Source organism: Vidua chalybeata, chromosome 3 (assembly GCF_026979565.1).
Source record: "Vidua chalybeata isolate OUT-0048 chromosome 3, bVidCha1 merged haplotype, whole genome shotgun sequence".
NCBI classification, from domain to species: Eukaryota; Metazoa; Chordata; class Aves; order Passeriformes; family Viduidae; genus Vidua; species Vidua chalybeata.
The window spans coordinates 68,233,502-68,252,353 of record NC_071532.1 but is presented as its reverse complement, the minus strand read 5'-3'; the positions used below and the strand labels follow the sequence as shown (position 1 = coordinate 68,252,353).

Below are 18,852 nucleotides of genomic sequence, written 5' to 3'. Positions count from 1 at the left end.
ACCAGGGGCATCATTCCAGTGACACCCTGAAGATTCTGCAGACTATAGATGTCTTTTCCTGGCAGTAAAAGTAAGTAAAAGTATTGTTTTCAACCTATATTAGGCAAGAATAACTGAAAGAATACATTACAAAGCCTATCTTTCATTTACTTAGTTTCCTAGGAAATGCAACCAATAAAATCAATTTCCATCAGAAAGATATTTTTAGAAGAAGTGGCCTCTTCTCTGGCCAGACTCACAGCTCTCCAGTCATTGCTTTCTGTGCACTTTGCTTTCCCACTTTGTTCTTCTTCTCTTCCTACCTTGCCATCTGAAAATGATTTATTTTCTGTGCTCATTTGGGCAGGGCACAGTGGCTAGATACCAAAGCCACCATTCCTAGGTGGGGATGTAGGCAGGGAAGAAAGTCTATGTGGGAACCAGAAGGAAGCAAAAGCAATTACCCAGAGTCCTGGTGCTGTGTGTGCGGGCATTGCCTTTCACGGTAGGATGAAAGAAAGCCTCATCTTCTCCCTCAATTAACAATTGAAAATTTTGTTGTCTTTCAGACTGTAATTTTGAGAGTCTGTTCAGTGGTCCATGGCCAGCACTAAGTCAGTGGGTCTTTGGCCCTGGTCTATTGCTTCAGACCACACAGCAACCAACACTGCTGCAAGGTGTGACCTTCTGCACCAACTAAACACAAGGAGAGTGTGAAATACATGTTTCCCTGACATCCTCTGACACAGGGGCCCCAAGTCTGTTTTTTTTTTTTTGTTTTTCAGATTTCAACAGAAGTGTGATATAATTGTTCTCCCCTTCCTTTTTTCACCATGGCTTCTTCTCATCTGCCTGGTGTTAACAACTCACTTGCTGTCACTCACGTATTTACACTCTTTTGTCCTAACATCTCCCTGCTGTTCTCTATCTCCCTGTCAAGCAGTGCTGGCCTCAATGTCCCTGGGATGTGCTGCTAGGGAAAGCAGATTCTGGGGCACACTGAAGTATCCCTGTCCTTAACTCATGAGCTCTTTGCTATATTCTCTCTCCCCTGTCCACCTGAGGAGGGGGGTGATAGCCTGGCCTTTGGTGGGCAACTGGTGTCCAGGGCAGGGTCAACGCACCACTGTGGGCAATGTCAGTAGAACCTAGGAGAAACAGTCCAGGTTAAGGATGAATCATCCAGAGTTAATGACGGAAATTGCATCTATTTTTAAGATTACACAATAGGAAAATACTGACCTGCATTTGGTTTGAATTTGAAATGGTTTGGCTTACCTTTCACTTATTTTGAGCTGAAAACGTGCTTATTTTAGAGTGTTTATCCTGCAGAATCTGTGACACTTTATCCATTATCCATTGTACACAGTGCACATAGGCATTACAATTACCACAGCATAGAACCTGTCACAGTCCCAGGATTGTATCCCAGGATTGTGCAGATTTATGAAACTCTCAGAGGCACATGCACCTCAGACTTGGGTTGTGTTTCCAGCTGTCTTCTCAGCAGCAGCGTAGGTGGCAGTGACATCCACTATGCTTCCTTGATAATTTCCAGAATCCTGATTTTGGTTGCTATGCCTTCGCTGAATTTCACTCTTTGGGCTGAAATGTTTTATGGCAGGACAGAAATTCAAGATATGGCAGCAAGAAATTCAAGAGTTGCTGTTGTTTTCATGTTGTTGCTTCAACGTATGTTACTGTCTGCCACAAGAAAGACTGGGTCCAAGCTTTATATATATATTAGATATATAATATCATATACATATTAGATATTATATTTATGCTGTACTACAATACACTATCCTGCACTGTGCTGTAATATGGTAAGTTTTATAGTGTGTTTATATAATTATAATCCAAACTAGATAAACCCTTGTTTGCCCTAGCACTTTAGGAGAGGAGCCAGATGGGCAGCCTTTCAATGGGAGATTTCTGTTTGTTCATTTGGGAGAGTCCTGCACCATTGCTGGAAAAGGAAAGAAAAGCCATTTTAAGATCTCCCACGTGTCATGTAGCCTTGATTTGGATACTGAGGGCTCTGTACTATGGGTATTTCTGTCAATGATGCTGCCTAAATACATACAAACAAGCATGCCCTTAAGTGCTTTGTTGATGGAGGGCCAGAGCACTTGGCAGCCTCCTGGGCTGAGCCCTCTCCCTCTCCTCCCTGCAAGGCACAGAAAGAACTCAGCTATGTCCTTCAGTCATAAATATTTCAAAATATTTTGGAGGGGGGAGAGAATTAAACAAAACTGGCAATGAGGGACTTCTGTCTCCTTTTTCCTCCTCTGACCACCTTTATGTCCTAGCAATTATACTGATTTCAGTATAATAGGCTGCTCTTTGACCTAAATCCAGCAGACTGGGGCCATGACTGAAATCAGTGTACACGCTCACAGACTGACTGAAAGTAACTTGAAGATGACTACAGAGAAGGCCAAAATCCATCTGAACTCCAAAGATCCACACCATGGTCTCGATGGCCAGGCCAGTGAGTATATATTTTTCTTCATACTGCTTTGAATCCCGTTCAAATGGAAGAAGGGAATTTGACTATTTTGACCATTAGAAGAAATGTCCAGGCCACACAACAGCTGCATTTGGCATGGGTTGGGTTCCCTGAACACCATGCATGTATTTCTGGGGGTGATTTTCCACATAAAGAGGCAGGATCAGTACCAGGTGCAGACCTCAAAGGCATTTCATGCAATGCACAGTGTGCAGTGAGAGCTTCAAAGGATGGAAGCATCAAAGAAAACCTCTGCAGCTGCTGCTGACTGCAGCAAAGAGATGAAAGGACAATATCATGAAGATTCTCCTTATTTTTTATTTCTTAACAGGGGATCAAGCAACTGATCAAAATTTCACCTGCATTGAAGTGATAGACTAGACCACAAAAGACTGATATTTTTCCAAGCTGACTGTGTGAATTGATTTTGAAGCCCAGTTCTTAAAGCACTGCCCTGGCACTGTAAGAGAAGGGGGTGCACTGGCATCCCTGGAAATGAGGCAGGGTTACCCCTGAAGGGCTGTTGAGGTAGGTGCTGTCAGCACTGTTACAGCAGGGAGGGACTAACAGGCTTGCAGCTATCTAATAGAAGAGAAAAAATACCAGAATCAGCATTTAATAAGTTTATTCAGCATCTTTTGAACTCAGCTGCCCTATTGATGCTTTTTTTTTTATATCATAGACTTAGAAATAATAGCCTTTATTTAAGTGCTTATATTGAGCCATATCAGCACTGCATGTTCCAGCACTAAGGCTTTGAAAGGGATATTTGATATGAGGTGGTTATTTGCCAAGCCATCAGGTTCAAAAGTAGATTTTTTGGAAATAAGCATGACCAGAACTGTTTTTTAAAAGTGACCTGCAAACAGCTTTTTAAAACTCAGCAGCTTTGCCTTTTCACAATACACTCATATTCACCAGGAACTGAGTTTATTTCTGAGTACTGATGTCCTCAATTCTTGATGTCCAACAACTTAATTTTCTGTGTTTTTCAGATGCCCTGCCTGTGACTGTGAGACTCAAGCATATTTAGGAATTGATAATGTCATAAACGATATCATGTTGGTTGCAATTCAGTTTTCCTTTTGAATTTTGTATATGCTAGCAGTCAAGTACTCCAAAAGAGTATTTTGTATGTTTTGGTGCTAAAAATAAATGACTGTGTAACGAAAGGCACTGTGTTTAGCATTAAATTAATGCTAATGCTAATTAAAATGCATTCCTAAATTCTTTAGCTTGGATTTTTGGTGACTCATCCAGTGCCTTTCACTCTGTATCTGGATATTTCTGGAGCATGGATGAATTCCAAGTATGAAATCTCAATTTAGACAGGACAAAAAGCGTAACAGCAGGTGGGGGAAGTAACCAAAATGAAGACAAATTTATATCTGCTGCTTTGATGAAGAGGGTTCCTTCTTTTCTGCCTCAGTATCTCGACCGCCTGCGCTCAGGAGATGAGGGTATGGCAGCCATGGCTGGGGCAGGCTGGTTTTTCACATGCGCTCTTGAGTGAGGATTTGCAGCTCCCCTCCTGGTGCAGCCAGTGCTGCACTACTCAGTGACCATGTCATGCAGCCAGACTAAAACCCACTGAAAAACCTGCTCTGGGATAGCCATGACCCAAAATCTCTGTTCCACCTCTGTACCTCTGTGTAGCTGCTTGGATAGGTGGCATGGCATGGTGCTGACCTGCAAAACTGATGAGCCCGTGTCTGCTTCTGTGTTTTAAAAATACATAAGGCCATTTTTTCCACTCACCCAGAACAAGCAAATAGTTTATTAACACTTCTGAGTCTGCAATATGGGGCTTGAAGTTTTAAAACCATAAGTGGTTTAGAGGTTTGGAGTCCACACCTTCACAGTGTGATTAAGGTGGCGGTACCTGTGTGGGGCCTACTGGTACAGCAGAATTATTTTGAAGTTCCTTCTGTGTCCAAACAAATTCCACATCTCTGCTTCCTTCCCCACAATATGATCTGAAATAACTGTGATTTCTTAAGCAGCAAAACTTTCATATCTTGATTTTTTGCAGAGCTTTGCAAATGGCTGAGGTGTGATCTGTGGGAACTTGGTGGCACAAAGAAGCCAGGGGAGGTCTGGGAGCAGGCAATGGGAGAGCAGGTATGGAGGTTTGCTGTCTCTTGACATCTGCTGCCCAGGTGGAAATCAAATTATCCCCATGCCAGAATTTCAGGCACTGCCTTGAAAGCACAGCACAAGTTCCCCTCTCACCACTGTGAGAGTGGTGGGGAGAGCCAGTGGCTCCTGTCACTCTTTCACTCTTCTGATAAGAATATGGGTTATGAGGGAAGGACTAAATCCCTGCACAGGGGTGCACTGGTTGTCCATCTGCAACAGGCTGTAGGGAAGCAGCTCCTGCATTTGGAGAGGTCCAATTTGGAGGGGTAAAAAGACATATGCCCAAACAAGCAGAAGGTTTCTGTGCCAGTCACCTTTGCATCACATTCCTCCCCTTGCTCATCACCTATCCTCTACAGTCACTCAGCTGTTCACTTCCAGGATTTTTTAAAAGTCCATGGTGCTGCCCAGGAAGGGAATAAAAATGAAGTGGTGTGTTAGAAATGGAGGCATCTAATGCAACCCAGGAGAGCAGCATTTGCCTGGCAACTCTGATAATGTTCAGATCCATACTAGAGGCAGGTATCCTCACAATTAGATCACTTACTGGTTAGAGTAACAAAACTGTGGCTTAAAAGTGAGTATTTTTAGAGGAAGGTGAGATATAACTAACAAAGAAAACACCATTAGAAGACTATCAGTGCATGAACTCAAAACCAGCAAAAAGGATGTAATTACAAATATACTAAGTGATGCTTCCCTGGAAATCAGCTTTTTCAACCCAGACCTGAAATCTTCCCCTGCTCAAAGAGCAGGGCAGCAGCTGATCCTGCTGTTGGGATGTGTGGCAATGCAGGACTGGTTCATCTCTAAAGTTGCATTGGATACTTCCAGATAAATTAACAAAGATTTTTTTTTTCACATTGAGAATCCAAATTAATTTAGAGTGTTGTCGGATCTTGATGATCTACAAAATATCTTTAACTAGAAATAACTCTAACCCTTTGGGCATTTAAAAATAAATATTTCTATGCCTTTGGATAATAAACACAAGCAAAAGCCATATTAGCATTTTGAATATCAAAAAGATAGCAAGCATCATTTTTGGAGAGTTCTTACAAAGTAACTGTGTTTTTACATCTTTTGACTCCCATGAGGAAGTCACAACAAGGTTTTCTGAAATACTTAGTTTAAATACCAAAGTTACTAAACATTTGAGAACAGTACCTGAGCATAAATGGTGTTGTCCTTTCCCTCAATTAATAGATTTTTATGAGATACCTTAATGTAAAGTGCCAGTGTTTTGAAATGCAAAGAGGAGTGACGCTGTCTGTGAAGTTTATTTGGCTAATGTGTAACTGCAAATAGCAGAAGGTCAATAAACAAGAAGAGCTTCAGGGCTCACAGAAATAGCTGACTCATGTTTGATGATACAGAGATTGTCCAAAAGCCCCCGGGTCTGGGATGAAGCAGGCAAAACACAGTGAAGTTTGGTGTGCAGCATCCTCCCACAGTGCAAAGGAAATGTGGATGGGACAGAAATGTTGCCACAAATCCACTCCTCTGCAGGAAGCACACAGGGAGAGGAGCTCTGCTTCCCTTCTGGCACCACCTGCCTGGCAAGAGGTGGCACTGAGGGATGGACAATGAAAGGGGGGTCTTCCAGCCTCCACTGGTGGTATCCCCACTCCCAGCCATATCACTGCTATGAGGTTGGACCCTGTTGTTGTTGGGCTCTGCTGCTGAATTTTTTTTTTGGCTGGTCAGTCAGCTTTTGGGTCTGTGCCTGTAAAGTGAAAAATCAGGATCTTGCAGTCACTGTGAACCTCACGTACTGGACTGACTTCTCATGAGGATCTTCCTGAAGAGTAGGACTCTCTCATTCTCTTTCTCTCTGTATGCATGGCGTGCAGGTGTGTGTGTGCATGCATGTAAATAAGGCCCAATAATGTCATTAAATTAATTCCTCCTGTTGCTATGGGAACACACACTATTGACTGAAGAGTGTGCAGCAGAAGTAGGTGCTATGGCTGATACCAGAGCAGACCTTTGGATTTATCCTCTAAAACTTTGGGTTTTTTTTTCCCAAAGCAGATTGCAAAAATTTTGGCTGGAGCTCCTGAGGTTGGGAAGCGCAAATTAGGAATTGTTGATCTTTTCCCACCTTGCAAATGAGCCAATCTTCACACCTAATATTAGCAAGCCCCACCTGGCACATCAGCCTGTGCCTGGGGCTGGTTCCCAAGGAGATGAGCAGTGGGCTGGCAGGGTGGCAGGAGCAGGCAGTGCTGAGCATTGGCTCCTTGGGATCCATTGGCCTGAGGGAGAAAAATCCCCGGTCTGGGGCACCCACACGAGGAGCAAAGGCTTGCAGGGCAGTGAAGGATCCCAAAATCACACTCCCCTGTGACAGGCAGGGTTTTCTCCTGAACTGTCTGTGCTTTCAAATCAGAGTTCCCTCACTGGATGGCAAAGAGCACAAAACCAATGGGCATGATTTTGAAGGTGTCGTGGTACCAAAGGCCTGGTGGTGAGGAACCCTCTGCTTTGATCCCCACCACTGCCTGTCAGGTTATTAGAAAATAGCAACAACAACAGTAATAATAGTTAGGAGACATCAGTGAAGGCACAAGCTTTGATTCCCCCCTACAGCCACTTGCTGCAATATGACAGCCAGTCAGTTTTTGACCCCGTACACCTTGCTAATGCCACACCACAAAAGTCCCTAGTGTCATGCAGTACCAAATCACACACTTTGGAGAAATCCAAGTGTATTTGTCTGCATAGAGGTGTTGGTTCCATCCCACAGAGGTGTCTGATCCCATAACTGAGGGAAAGAAAAATTATCAAGAGTGGTGTGTCTTCTGAGAAGCCATGCTAACGACATTACTTAGGTGTCCAGTGTATGATTCTTAGCTGCTAAAGCTGTCTGCACATTTTTTTTTTAACCAGGATGCCTTCTCCCCAACAAAACATGCTGTGGAGGTTTTTTTTTTTTTTTTTGAGTTTGGGTTTTTGGTTTAATTGTTTGTTGAGGTTTTTTTTTTGAGTTTTAACAATGTTTCTGAAACTACATCTGCAGGAGCTCCCACAGAATGATCTGAATGATATCCATTTGGCATCAATATTTCCACCATTAAACTCACAGTCCCAGGCACCACATCACACTTTGGAAAACTGGCCACTTTTAAAGCCCTGGATATACATCTGAGTGCTTGGTACTGCATTCTGTTTGCACAACATAAATGTCAACACAGCCTGACCAGGGGTACCTAGGCAACAGCTAATTTTGAGGTCAGTGATTAACTCTTCTTTGTCAGAGTGTAATTTACCATCAAATTATCTCCAGCTGAATATAGCACTTTCTGGATTAAAAAAGGTCTTCTTGCTATTTTAGGACACTGAGGGCCTTTATTAATGGTGGCAAGTGATGTTTGCTGCATTTTCTGCTTTTCCAAATATGGATGTTCATGAGAGGAGCAGTCTCTTAGGGACAGTGACCCCTACTCCAGTATTCCCAAGAAGATCTGAAGGCTGAGTTCAGCCACTGCACACCATGCCACAGTGTTTGTGGCCATAGAAAAAAAGCAATCAGTTTTTATTTTCCATGGCACATATACACACTTTCTTGATTAGATAAAAAGTGGATGCTACCAATTAGCACATATATCAACAGTGAAGTATTGATGCTCAACTTGGGCTTTGCTCTTTCCCTCTCTACACAGAGCACATTGCTGCCTTCAGCTCTTCAAAATCCCTCATTTCCTCATTAACTTCTAGCTAGTGACCCAACCCACAATTTTGAATGTAAAGTTCTCCATATCCTAGCACTGTATTTCAAACCCATATTTCTATCTCACAGGCTTTTTGGAAATAACAGTGAAAAACCTGACATATTAGAAAGTCCTTCTAGTGCTCATGTCAAGAAACAGGCCCTTCTGCAGGGATTACAGAGGTGAAACAATTGTCCTTCTGCCTGGAAAACTACTCATTTGTGATTACATCAGCATGAGCATTTGTATGGAAGACTACAAAGCTATGGACATCACATCATTGGGTCCCTGCATTTGGTGCTGCCAAGCTGAGCATGAGTTCACCTGTGGGATGAGGAGGAGGAGAGCAAGTTGGATGTATTGCTTTGTCTGTGGATTTTTTCCAGCCTTTCCTTTCCCAGCCTTAGGAGATGTAATCATCTCTGCCCCTATGCTCTCTGCCCTGTAAGCACCCTGCTAATAACTTCAGCCTTGCCAGCTCTACCTTTGGTTTTACTATTGTAAAGCTGACATTACCGGGGGGGGCGTGGAAAAACTTACCAAAATAAAAAAGTTTTCTGAGAATTTGCAATTCTCTGTTACTGACACAGCTAAATATTCATCAATTTGTTTTTTGCTGGCAGGCACCCAGGCTGTTGAGCAGTAACTGACTTGTTTTAGAGTTGCTTTAATTTGTTCTCTTAGAGGAAATGTCTTCTTTTAGGTTTGCCAAGCTGACAAGTAAAGAAATATGAAACTATATTTGTATCTGGAAGACTCATATAAAATATGTACAGAACGAAACTTTAAAATAACAAGGGTATATAGATGTAGATGCTATTGGTTTACACCTGAGTTATTAGTGTCTCTGGGTAATATCTAATTTGATATATAATATATTTGGCTGGAATGTATGGATTTGTGCCTGTGATTTCAAATTCCCAGGACAAGCACCCCAGGACAGCATTCCCACTGGCAGGAAGGGACCTTGCTTTCTCCCCATAACATGCCCCACTGCTGAAGGTACAGCCTTCCTCTCTGAAGAAGAAAGCAGCAGCTCTTTGCCCACTTTCATGCCATTAACAGAAAAGATCCCACCTGTTCTACCACATCTTTTTAGGATGCAATCTTCTCCGATGCCTGGAATTTCTTGCAGTTTAGTGACTCAAGGCCACCCAGTGTTTCTTGGCTTCCACTTTGTAATTAGGGAAATTGTTGAGCCCTAGAAGAAATTGCCTATGGAGATCAGACCAACTCCATCATTGAAATTTTAAGGGCAATTTTAAGGGCAAATTGGAAAACCAGCAACAGGGGATTGAGTACAGTACCTTGAGTACAGCTCACTTTGTACTGAGGCTTTGTGGAGATGTACCAGAGCAGGAGCAGAAAACAAAGCCTGACTGCAGCCTCACAAGGTGAGTGAATCTGGAGATTTGCTCCTGCCTCAAAACCAATGTTTCTGTATTACTTGCAGTGGCTGCTTAATATGGTTGTTGGCCCAAATTTTAGGTGGGGCATAATTCATTTCTGTGGGAGATGTGGGGCAGAGAATTAGACTTCCCCTACCAATTCCATAGGGACTTGTTCAGTCGTTACATGAGTATCTAAGGGGCTGTGTCTGGGCAAATGTTTTCTCCTAGATTTTATAAAAATGTCCTGCTTGGGTCTCTACAAACAAAGACATGAGTACCAATTTTTGGAAAACATTCTATGGCAGATCCTTCTTGGGCAGAAGTGCAGAACTGCTATCTCAGCCTATCCCTCTGGTCAGACCCATGGTTGAGCTTATCCTATTCTTCAGTTGGACCCTATTCTGAGCTCTACCTGCTCAACAGATCCTCAGCACTGGGATTCCTGGCTCAGAAATAGATCTTTTCCCATTTTGGGGAGGCACATACCTTACTGTTGTTCCACAAGCCCTTTATAGGGACCGGCCCGCTGAGCCACATCTGTGCTGCAGGCAGGGAAATTACCCATGGGTGATGATGGGGCTGTCTTCTTGCAATTTCCAATAAGGCAATTCCAAAGAGGGAGATGGGCAGAGTGCTTTTTTTCCACAATGAAATTTATTTTTAGCTGGCATTCTAGTATCTGGAAAAATTGTTATCAAATTCATTATTAACTTTAATGAAAAATATCTATCTACACCCTCCTGTGTAGCCACTGTTCATCAATTTATAGGATCACATGGAACAACAGAAACCAGTGGTTTTAGTTATTTTAACAAAATAAATTTGCAGTTTCTTTTTACAAAGCTGCAAAACAACATTTATTAGGTGAACTCTGGACTCCCTCTCTTAGATGTGCAATTTAAAGGCCAGTTTGAAGCCATTCAAAAACTTTAACAAAAAGGTTTTGAAAAAGTTGAAATTAATAAGAACAATAAAAGACCTTGTTCCATTGCACTTGATGACACATCTAGTGATGAATGACCTTTGTTGCTGCTGCTTTCTTTCCATCAACAGAACAAGCAGGGCAAGGAAGGAAAGGTGCAAAATATGTGTATTTAGCTTCAGCTGATTCATCACTTATCTCTAGAAATAAATAGAGTGAAGCAGAGGGTAACTTTTCCAATAAGGGTAAGCAGTTACCACACAAACCCACGTGTAGGTCTTTCCACATCCAAAGTTGCTGGCCTAAGTTAGTCCTTTGGAAGCTAAGCCAGCTCCTCTGCCTCAGCCTGGCTGGCTGCTGGCAGTGGGCTGATAGATGTGGAGATTGCTAAGCAGGTGTTGATAGCTTTCATAGTATCTGTGCCCTTTCTAAATGATAATACGAAAGCTCAAGCTTTCAAAAAAGCTTCTCAAAAATAAACATCTCTGGGTGGTGAATATTCAGAAAAGGCACCTCTGTCTAAGCTTAAGAGGTCAAAGCAGCATCCAAAACTCATCCTGTCTGCAGTGGGAGTGGGAGGAAGAAGAGGAATCAGAGCCTGGAATCTTGCCACTGTCAGCCAAGGGCAGAACCAGCAGCTGCTGAAACTGCGAGTAGGGCAGGGCCAGGGGAGGCTGGGTGGGAATTCTACCTCCAAACCAAAATTTCAACCTAAGGTTCAGCCTGAATCCATTCCTCATGACTGGTATTTGTTACATTCTTGAAAGCAGATTTTCACCTGCTTATGTGAAGTTTGTCCCTGTATTTTCTGCTAGTGATTCAGAGACCACATAAGACACAGTATAATTCAAAAGCACCCATAAAATCCATTGGAGAAATGCAGCCTTTTAAATGTAACAGAGTAAACCAGGATTTTCAACCCAAGCATGTGCTAGAAAAAGTGTGATAGTTGTTTTCTTGCATTTATGCAGACCCATGTAGCCTTACTGTGCAAGTGAAACAGATTTTACAGATGTGCAGGCTGTTTTCTGGAATGTATTTTTATGAGGGGCACAGCAGCCAAACAGCTGGAAACTTTTCATAAAGGAGTGGTAGCACCATGAGTGCTCCATCAAGAAGCACAGTCAAGGTCCATGAAGGAAACAAGATGTGTGGTGGAGAAACAGGACTGTGGAGGATGAGATTGAAATTCTAAATGGTGTTTGAACCCCTCTGAGGTTTATGTCACTGGCAGGTTTTGCAATATGGCATGTTTGCAGGTGGACACCTGTCCAAATATGAAGGATCAAGCAAGAGGGTATCATTAGTAAAAAACTGGAAATTGGTGTCACCAGGTGACTCAGCTGAATTCACCAACTCAGGAAAATTATAAACTTGAAGAAGTGCCTAAATGGCTTGCTAAGGGCTTAAAACATCTTTTCACACCAGCTGCATAGACATCTCCAAAATGCCAGTGCTGGTGAGCTCACCATCTGTGTTATCCCCTTCTCTCTTCCCCTCCTCCTGCCTTTATTTTAAGGCTTCTTTATGTTGCCAGAAGAAAAATGTCTCTTCAATATTTTCAGCATGTTATTGGAAAGATAAATTTTGAAGAGAAATTTTTGTTGGTTCCAACTCTTGCTATGTAAAGCACATTTAATAATACTTAACATTTACTCAGCCTACTTATTAATCATTAAAAATACCAGCTAGCAAAATAATCCATAGTTAACTGAAATTAAGTAATCACATATTAAAATTACACGACAATACTGCTCAGCTCTCAGAACAGATGGAAAATTCAAGCAGAGAGGTTTTTAAAACATTTGTTTCAGCAACTTTTTTATTTTGTTGCTGCTTAATTTTCAGAAACGCACTGAGATAATCACTGAATTATATCATACACGATGCTTAGGTATGCACTGCTGGAACACAGCTTTTTATATTTATATTCTCCTGTGAGATCTGCAGATCCAGCCTCAGCTAGGAGGGCAAGATGAAAACATCTTGATGACAATGCAAAAGGTCTGACCAGACTTTTGTCTCTGCTGCTCCTTATGGTGCTGTGGGAAATGTGGTGGCTTTTAGGCACCAGCTTTGTATCTACTCTTTGAATCCTCTTTTTTCCCGCAAACAGTTAAAATTAAGAGCTATCCAGATGGCTCATCTTTTGTTGGAATGACTGATGAATCTCTACTAAGAAGATAAAAGGCCTTTAATGACAGCTCTGGAAATACAAACAGTTCCCAAGGAGGTGTAACCATTTTAATAAGCGTGGAGTTGGTCCCTAATGCTGCCAGTTGATACTTGACAAGGTAAGGGAGATGAAGAAGATGCACAGCACTGCTCCGTGGGCTCTGTAAGAACCTGATGAGGACTGTAAGATCATCCTTCTCTTGAAAGGGTAAAAGTCCAGGGAAATGAGGGAACTAAAGAGCTGGAAGAACTCAGAAAAAACCTGACACAAGGAGCAAAGACAAGCTGGACATGTGCATCTCCTGTTCAGAGACACGCTATGGTGGTTGAGCAATTCTTTCTCAGAATGAAATACGTGACCACAGGCACGGGGTGTGAGACTAGCCCACTCTCAGGCTAAAAACTCTTCCTACATCTCACTCTGAGATCCTCTCACTCTCACAAGGTTTCACCACACATTAAATGACTTCTGCCTTGTCAGCATGGACCCTTAATGTTTTCAGTTAAGGAAAAGTGTTTAAAATCTACGATATAAAAAAACCCACTGCCCTATGATACACATGCTATTGTAGCCAAGACCTGGCACATACTAGTTTCCCAGCAGTAACAGGTTGGTCAAAGATGTGACAAATTGGCCCCAAACCAAGTCTTTCCACACCACATCTCATTACTGAAAACCAGATAAATTACATTTCTCTTTCTGCTTTATAGATGCCATAAAATTACTGCAGATCGTACAGCTTCATAGTGGACCCCAGCTGGTTCATGTTTGCAAACCTGACTTGCTAAGTTTGAATGGCAGCATTTTTAATCAATTTTGAAAGATGTTTGGAATAATTTATTCTGCCACAGTCATTTTAATTAATGTTGAAATTAACCACCTCTGTTTGAGAAGTAGACTGGAGGATTTCCTCTGGGCAAATACAGAATTTTACTTTACCTGAGATTTTACCTTGCCTTCTGTTGCCTCGCTCTGTAGCAGCTCTTTCCACACTGGGATTCTTGTGATTTCAATATTAATCTTAATCCAAGTTTACATTAGCCATACCTGTTCTGCAGCTGGCAGAGGGTATAGGGCAACTGCTATGTTCTAAACTAAAGCAGGGGTACTCGACCAAGTGCTTGAGTTGAGGAGACTTGCAAACCCTTCTTAACTCCTCTTGAAATTGGTTTTACTGCAGTTACTAATGCTGTTGTAGTGCCTGGATAGGTAAGGGAAAACGTACAAAAAGATGGCAGGACACCCCACAGGGATCATGGACACAAGTTGTAGTGAAGGCAATTACTAAATAAAGAGGAAAAATCTTTACAGCTGAGGGTGAAGCAGAGCCGCAGGTTGCCCAGAGAGGCTGTACAATCTTCTTCCTTGGGGATAATCAGACTTGACTGAATGAGACCCTGAGGAAAACCTTTGCACAGTTGAAGCTGTCCCTGCTCTGAGCAGGTGGTGGGACAGGAGAGATGCCCCAGACCTGACCTCCACTGGTGCCTTCCAAATTAAGCTTTTCTGAGATCTGTGTTTCAGAATTCCTGGGGAGGAATGGCTTCGGTTGTTTACAGAGGTACAGAGTGTCCACAGCTTGCCTTGATGATAGTGTTTAGCCTGCAGGAGGACATCGACAGGGGTGGATGTAATGAGTGCTGACACTAATTCTTTTTGAATGTGCCCACCTTTTACTGTGGCACAGCCTGCATGCTTTCTTTGTTTGGACTGTTCAAGACAGTAAACACATTTTCTTCTAATGTATTTTTCAAAATTGTGTCTAGATGGTTTACATGCTGTTCTCATAACTGAGAGGTTATTTTATTTCCACATTCTTTTGATTGTCAGTCACAGAACAAACGCAGTGTGTCAGACTGAGGTGTGGGGACACCTTTTGGCTTGTCCCCTAGGAAAGCTGTGTTGCTGCAGAAGGAAGCTACCCACTGCCCACATTTGTTTGAGACTGATTTTGTCAGCAATGGGCACAAGAATGTTATCTATCCTTTGACCATATCAATATGTATAAATATTTCAAAGGCAGGTGTCATGAGGATGGTGCCAGGCTCTTTCCGGTGGTGCCCAGTGGCAGGATGATGAGCAATGGCTGTACACTAAAATGGAAGAAATTCTACCTCAGCCTGAGGAAGAACTTTACATGGAGGGTGGCAGACCACTGAAACAGGCTGCCCGGGGAGGTTGTGGAGTCTCCCTCTCTGGAGACATTCAAAACCCACCTGGACATGTTCCTGTGTCATGGGCTCTGTACTGACCCTGCCTTGGCAGGGAGGTTGGACTGCGTGTTTTCCAGAGATCCCCTCCAACCCTCGTGATTCTGTGATTTTGTGATTCTGCTTCATCTATTCATACTTTAGAGAGGGAACGTGCTGGTTGTGACACACAAAGGATGAGACAAGGAGAGAGCTGGTATCTGTTATGCCCACGGGACTGAGTCTTCTATGGTTTGACCTTACCATTTTGGGGACCTCAGAAAACGGCGCGGATGCTTTCGGTGGCGAACAGACTGTTAGCCCCAGAGTATACGCTGCTCAGAGAGCGTAACTGTGGAACGGGCTTTTTCACAGCTGTTTGGAGCGCTATTCGGGCACATTTCCACCCGGCGGAGCACGGAGCTCCCGCTGGGCTCAGAGCCTTACACCAAGCGCTGCACGGACGGCGCCCACCGCGGGAGAACCGGCTGCGGAGCGAGGGGAAGAGCAGCGGGAGAACCGGCTCCGTGTGTGTGTGTGTGTATGTGTGTGTTTCTCTGTGTGTGTGTGTGTTTGTGTGTGTGCTCACTTCTCTCTCCCGGTGCCCCCGACCAAACCCTCCCTCCCTTCCCCGCAGCCGGGCGGGGAGAGGGAGCCAGCGCTGCCCCCGCTGCCTCGGCAGCACGGCGCCCACGCCGCTCCCCGCTCCCCGCTGCCGGGCTGCCCCTGCCCGGCCCGCCCCTGACGTGTGTGCGGGGCGGGGCGCGGGGGCGGCCGGGCCGGCGGGAAACTTCTGCGCCTTCAGCACCACAGACAGGGCGGGCGCGGTGCCGCCGCCCGGCATGCGCGCCCCGCGGCCCCACCGCCACCCCGCCGCCGCCCCGCCTGCCCACGGCCCGCCGCCGCACCGCCGCGGTCCCCGCACAGCCCCGGCCGCCCGGGCGGCGATGGAGGCGGCGGCAGCCCTGAACGAGAGCGGAGCGGCGGCCCCGCGGCTGCCGGCCGGCGGCGGCAACTCCTCGCTGGAGCTCTCGTCGCGGCCCCCCGCGCCCGCCGCCCTCAACCCCTGGGATGTGATGCTCTGCGTGTCCGGCACCGCCATCGCCTGCGAGAACGCCCTGGTGGTTGCCATCATCTGCTACTCGCCCGCCCTGCGCACCCCCATGTTCGTGCTGGTGGGCAGCCTGGCCACGGCTGACCTCCTGGCCGGCCTCGGCCTCATCCTCAACTTCGTTTTCCAGTACGTGATCCGCTCGGAGACGGTCAGCCTGCTGACGGTGGGCTTCCTCGTCGCCTCCTTCGCCGCCTCCGTGAGTAGCTTGCTGGCCATCACGGTCGATCGCTACCTCTCCCTCTACAATGCCCTCACCTACTACTCGGAGAGGACGGTGCTCTGCATTCACACCATGCTGGCGGGTGCCTGGGGGGTCTCCCTCTGCCTGGGGCTGCTGCCCGTCCTGGGCTGGAACTGCCTCCACGACCGCACCTCCTGCAGCGTCGTTAGACCCTTGACCAAGAGTAACGTGACGCTGCTGTCTGCCTCTTTCTTTCTCATTTTCCTCATCATGCTCCATCTCTACATCGAGATCTGCAAGATCGTCTGCAGGCATGCCCACCAGATAGCTCTCCAGCAGCACTTTCTGACTGCTTCGCACTATGTCACCACCAAAAAAGGAGTGTCTACCCTGGCTATCATCCTTGGGACTTTCGGAGCCAGCTGGCTGCCTTTTGCCATCTACTGTGTGGTGGGGGATCCTGACTACCCTTCTGTGTACACGTACGCCACGCTCCTACCTGCTACCTACAACTCCATGATCAACCCCATCATTTATGCCTACAGAAACCAGGAAATCCAGAGGTCCATGTGGGTGCTCTTCTGTGGCTGCTTTCAGGCTAAAGTGTCCTTTCGCTCCCGGTCCCCCAGTGATGTCTAGTGACTTTTCTCTGTCAAACTGCACCCAGTGACAATCTACCCAGTGAACTATTACAGTGCCTGTTCTAAACTTCAAACTACATCGTGAAGTCATTGGAAACATGCTTAAGTATTAGCACTTTATACATATTTGTATCTCGGAGAGTGGTTCGGGGTATGGAGTTTCGGGTTCCCTGAAAAAAAAAAAAACAATGTGGTTGTATATAAATTTGCACATCACATTTGTAAAGTGAAGACATTCCGGTACTGCTTAACTATAGCACCTTATTTCTAGCTGCTGACCTGCCAAAACAGTGTTGCCTTTCTGAAGGGCAGAGAGGAAGAAAGTTGTATTCGTGTCGTATTTCTAAGTGTGTGTGTTGGGGAGGGAAGGGGGTGGGGATGTATGGATGTGATGTGTGTGTCTATCTATACTTTGCTGCACAACATTGATAAATTATAACATTTTGTATACAAATAAAAATATATAAAATGTAATATAACCTTGTGTGTTCAGATGCATTTAGAAAGAAGAGTTGAATGAAGTCCCTTTGTTTGCTTTTGAAGGCTCCCCATGTAATTCTGCCTAAAGAGATCATCATTCACTATGGAGATGAAATGCTGGACCAAGAAAAGCACCTTCCTGCTTGTTTGTTTGTTCTCTTCTTTAGTCTGGCAAAGGGTAATGAAGAGCAAAAATTCTTTTTTTTTTTTACCTCCAACAACCAAGGAAACAAATAGCCTAGTCAAATAGGCTGCTTGTTACACTTACTTACCAGGTTCCCAGTAGCTTTAATTTTCAAGTTATAAATTAGCCCTTTACAATAATGACCCATTTAAAAATTATCATACTGTGGGGAACAGCATTCTCTAAGCTGGGCTCTTTTTTCCTATGTTAGTCTGATGCCAAAAGGGAAGAAAGGAAAAGGGAAAAAAAGGCACAGTATTCTTTCTTAAAAGCCTGTAAAATGCCACAATATGTGGACTTTCCTTATCATCCACAGTTCTGAGGGGAATCTGAATTGTTTCTCTGCCTCCTTGTTCTTGGACTTCATGCTGCATCTTTGCTGTCTGCCTGTCTCAGAGCAGTGTACAGTCTTCTGACAGTCCCCTGGCTTAGTGGCTTCAGAGAGTCCATCAGAGGTCAATGTTGTTCGGAGTTTGGAGCACTCCTTCACTCAGGTTCAAATCCACCAGTGACTGATTTATTCAAAACAACAGCACGTGCAGCAGATTTCAGGAGCAGTGTTCATTTATTTATAGTTATGCTACACTTACATCTTGGTTATGTTATAGTTTATCACTACGCTTCTGTTTGTATTTAGGGGCTGAAGCAGATTCCTTTTATATGCATGGTACCATATATAAAGTTTGAACTAGTGCTCTTCCCAGTTTATGACTGGCAATGGATCAAACTTCTGCCTGCTGGAGCAGTTGGGTCCACAAGGATCCAACAAGTCTCAGAGAGGCTGTGAATCAGTAATACTGTATTATGTGCAAGTATTATGAAATCCAGCATAATTTCACTGATAACACAAAGATATTTCATTTAAAAGAAAAATTGGTATTCCAGACTGCTAGTTCCACTATTTTTATAAATTTTAATAATCACAAATCTGACATTGTAATTGATGGGTACCTTCAGGCATGCAGTTCTTCAGGGAACTGTTGCAGAGGTGTTACAAATATAATTCAAACTAGATTTTATTATAGGTCAAAATACTGCTCAAATTAAGAGCTCTCAAGTTGCTGGTAAAAAAGATGTTTTTACCCCCTTTTAGGGCCACATCTCATATGCTATGTCTAAGCCAGCAAATAAAAGAGGTCCTGTGGCTGGGTGGCACACAGAGTGCTCAAGCTCCCTTCCCCTTGCAAAGCCAGGGACCAAACTTCTGGCTGGAGCATCCTCACTGTGCTCT

At 44.3% G+C, this 18,852-nt stretch overlaps 1 protein-coding gene across 1 annotated transcript; it reads left to right on the top strand.

The window, feature by feature from the left end:
• The first annotated feature begins 15,968 nt into the window (after window positions 1–15,968).
• Window positions 15,969–17,307, top strand: GPR6 (G protein-coupled receptor 6). Its single transcript, XM_053938648.1, has one exon. It carries the CDS (start codon window positions 15,969–15,971, stop codon window positions 16,953–16,955), a length of 987 nt encoding a protein of 328 aa, XP_053794623.1. The 3' UTR covers window positions 16,956–17,307.
• Window positions 17,308–18,852: the final 1,545 nt, after the last annotated feature.

Excerpts from the sequence above, each read along its gene's own strand:
- GPR6 (XM_053938648.1), top strand. The coding sequence starts at position 15,969 with ATGGAGGCGGCGGCAGCCCTGAACGAGAGCGGAGCGGCGGCCCCGCGG.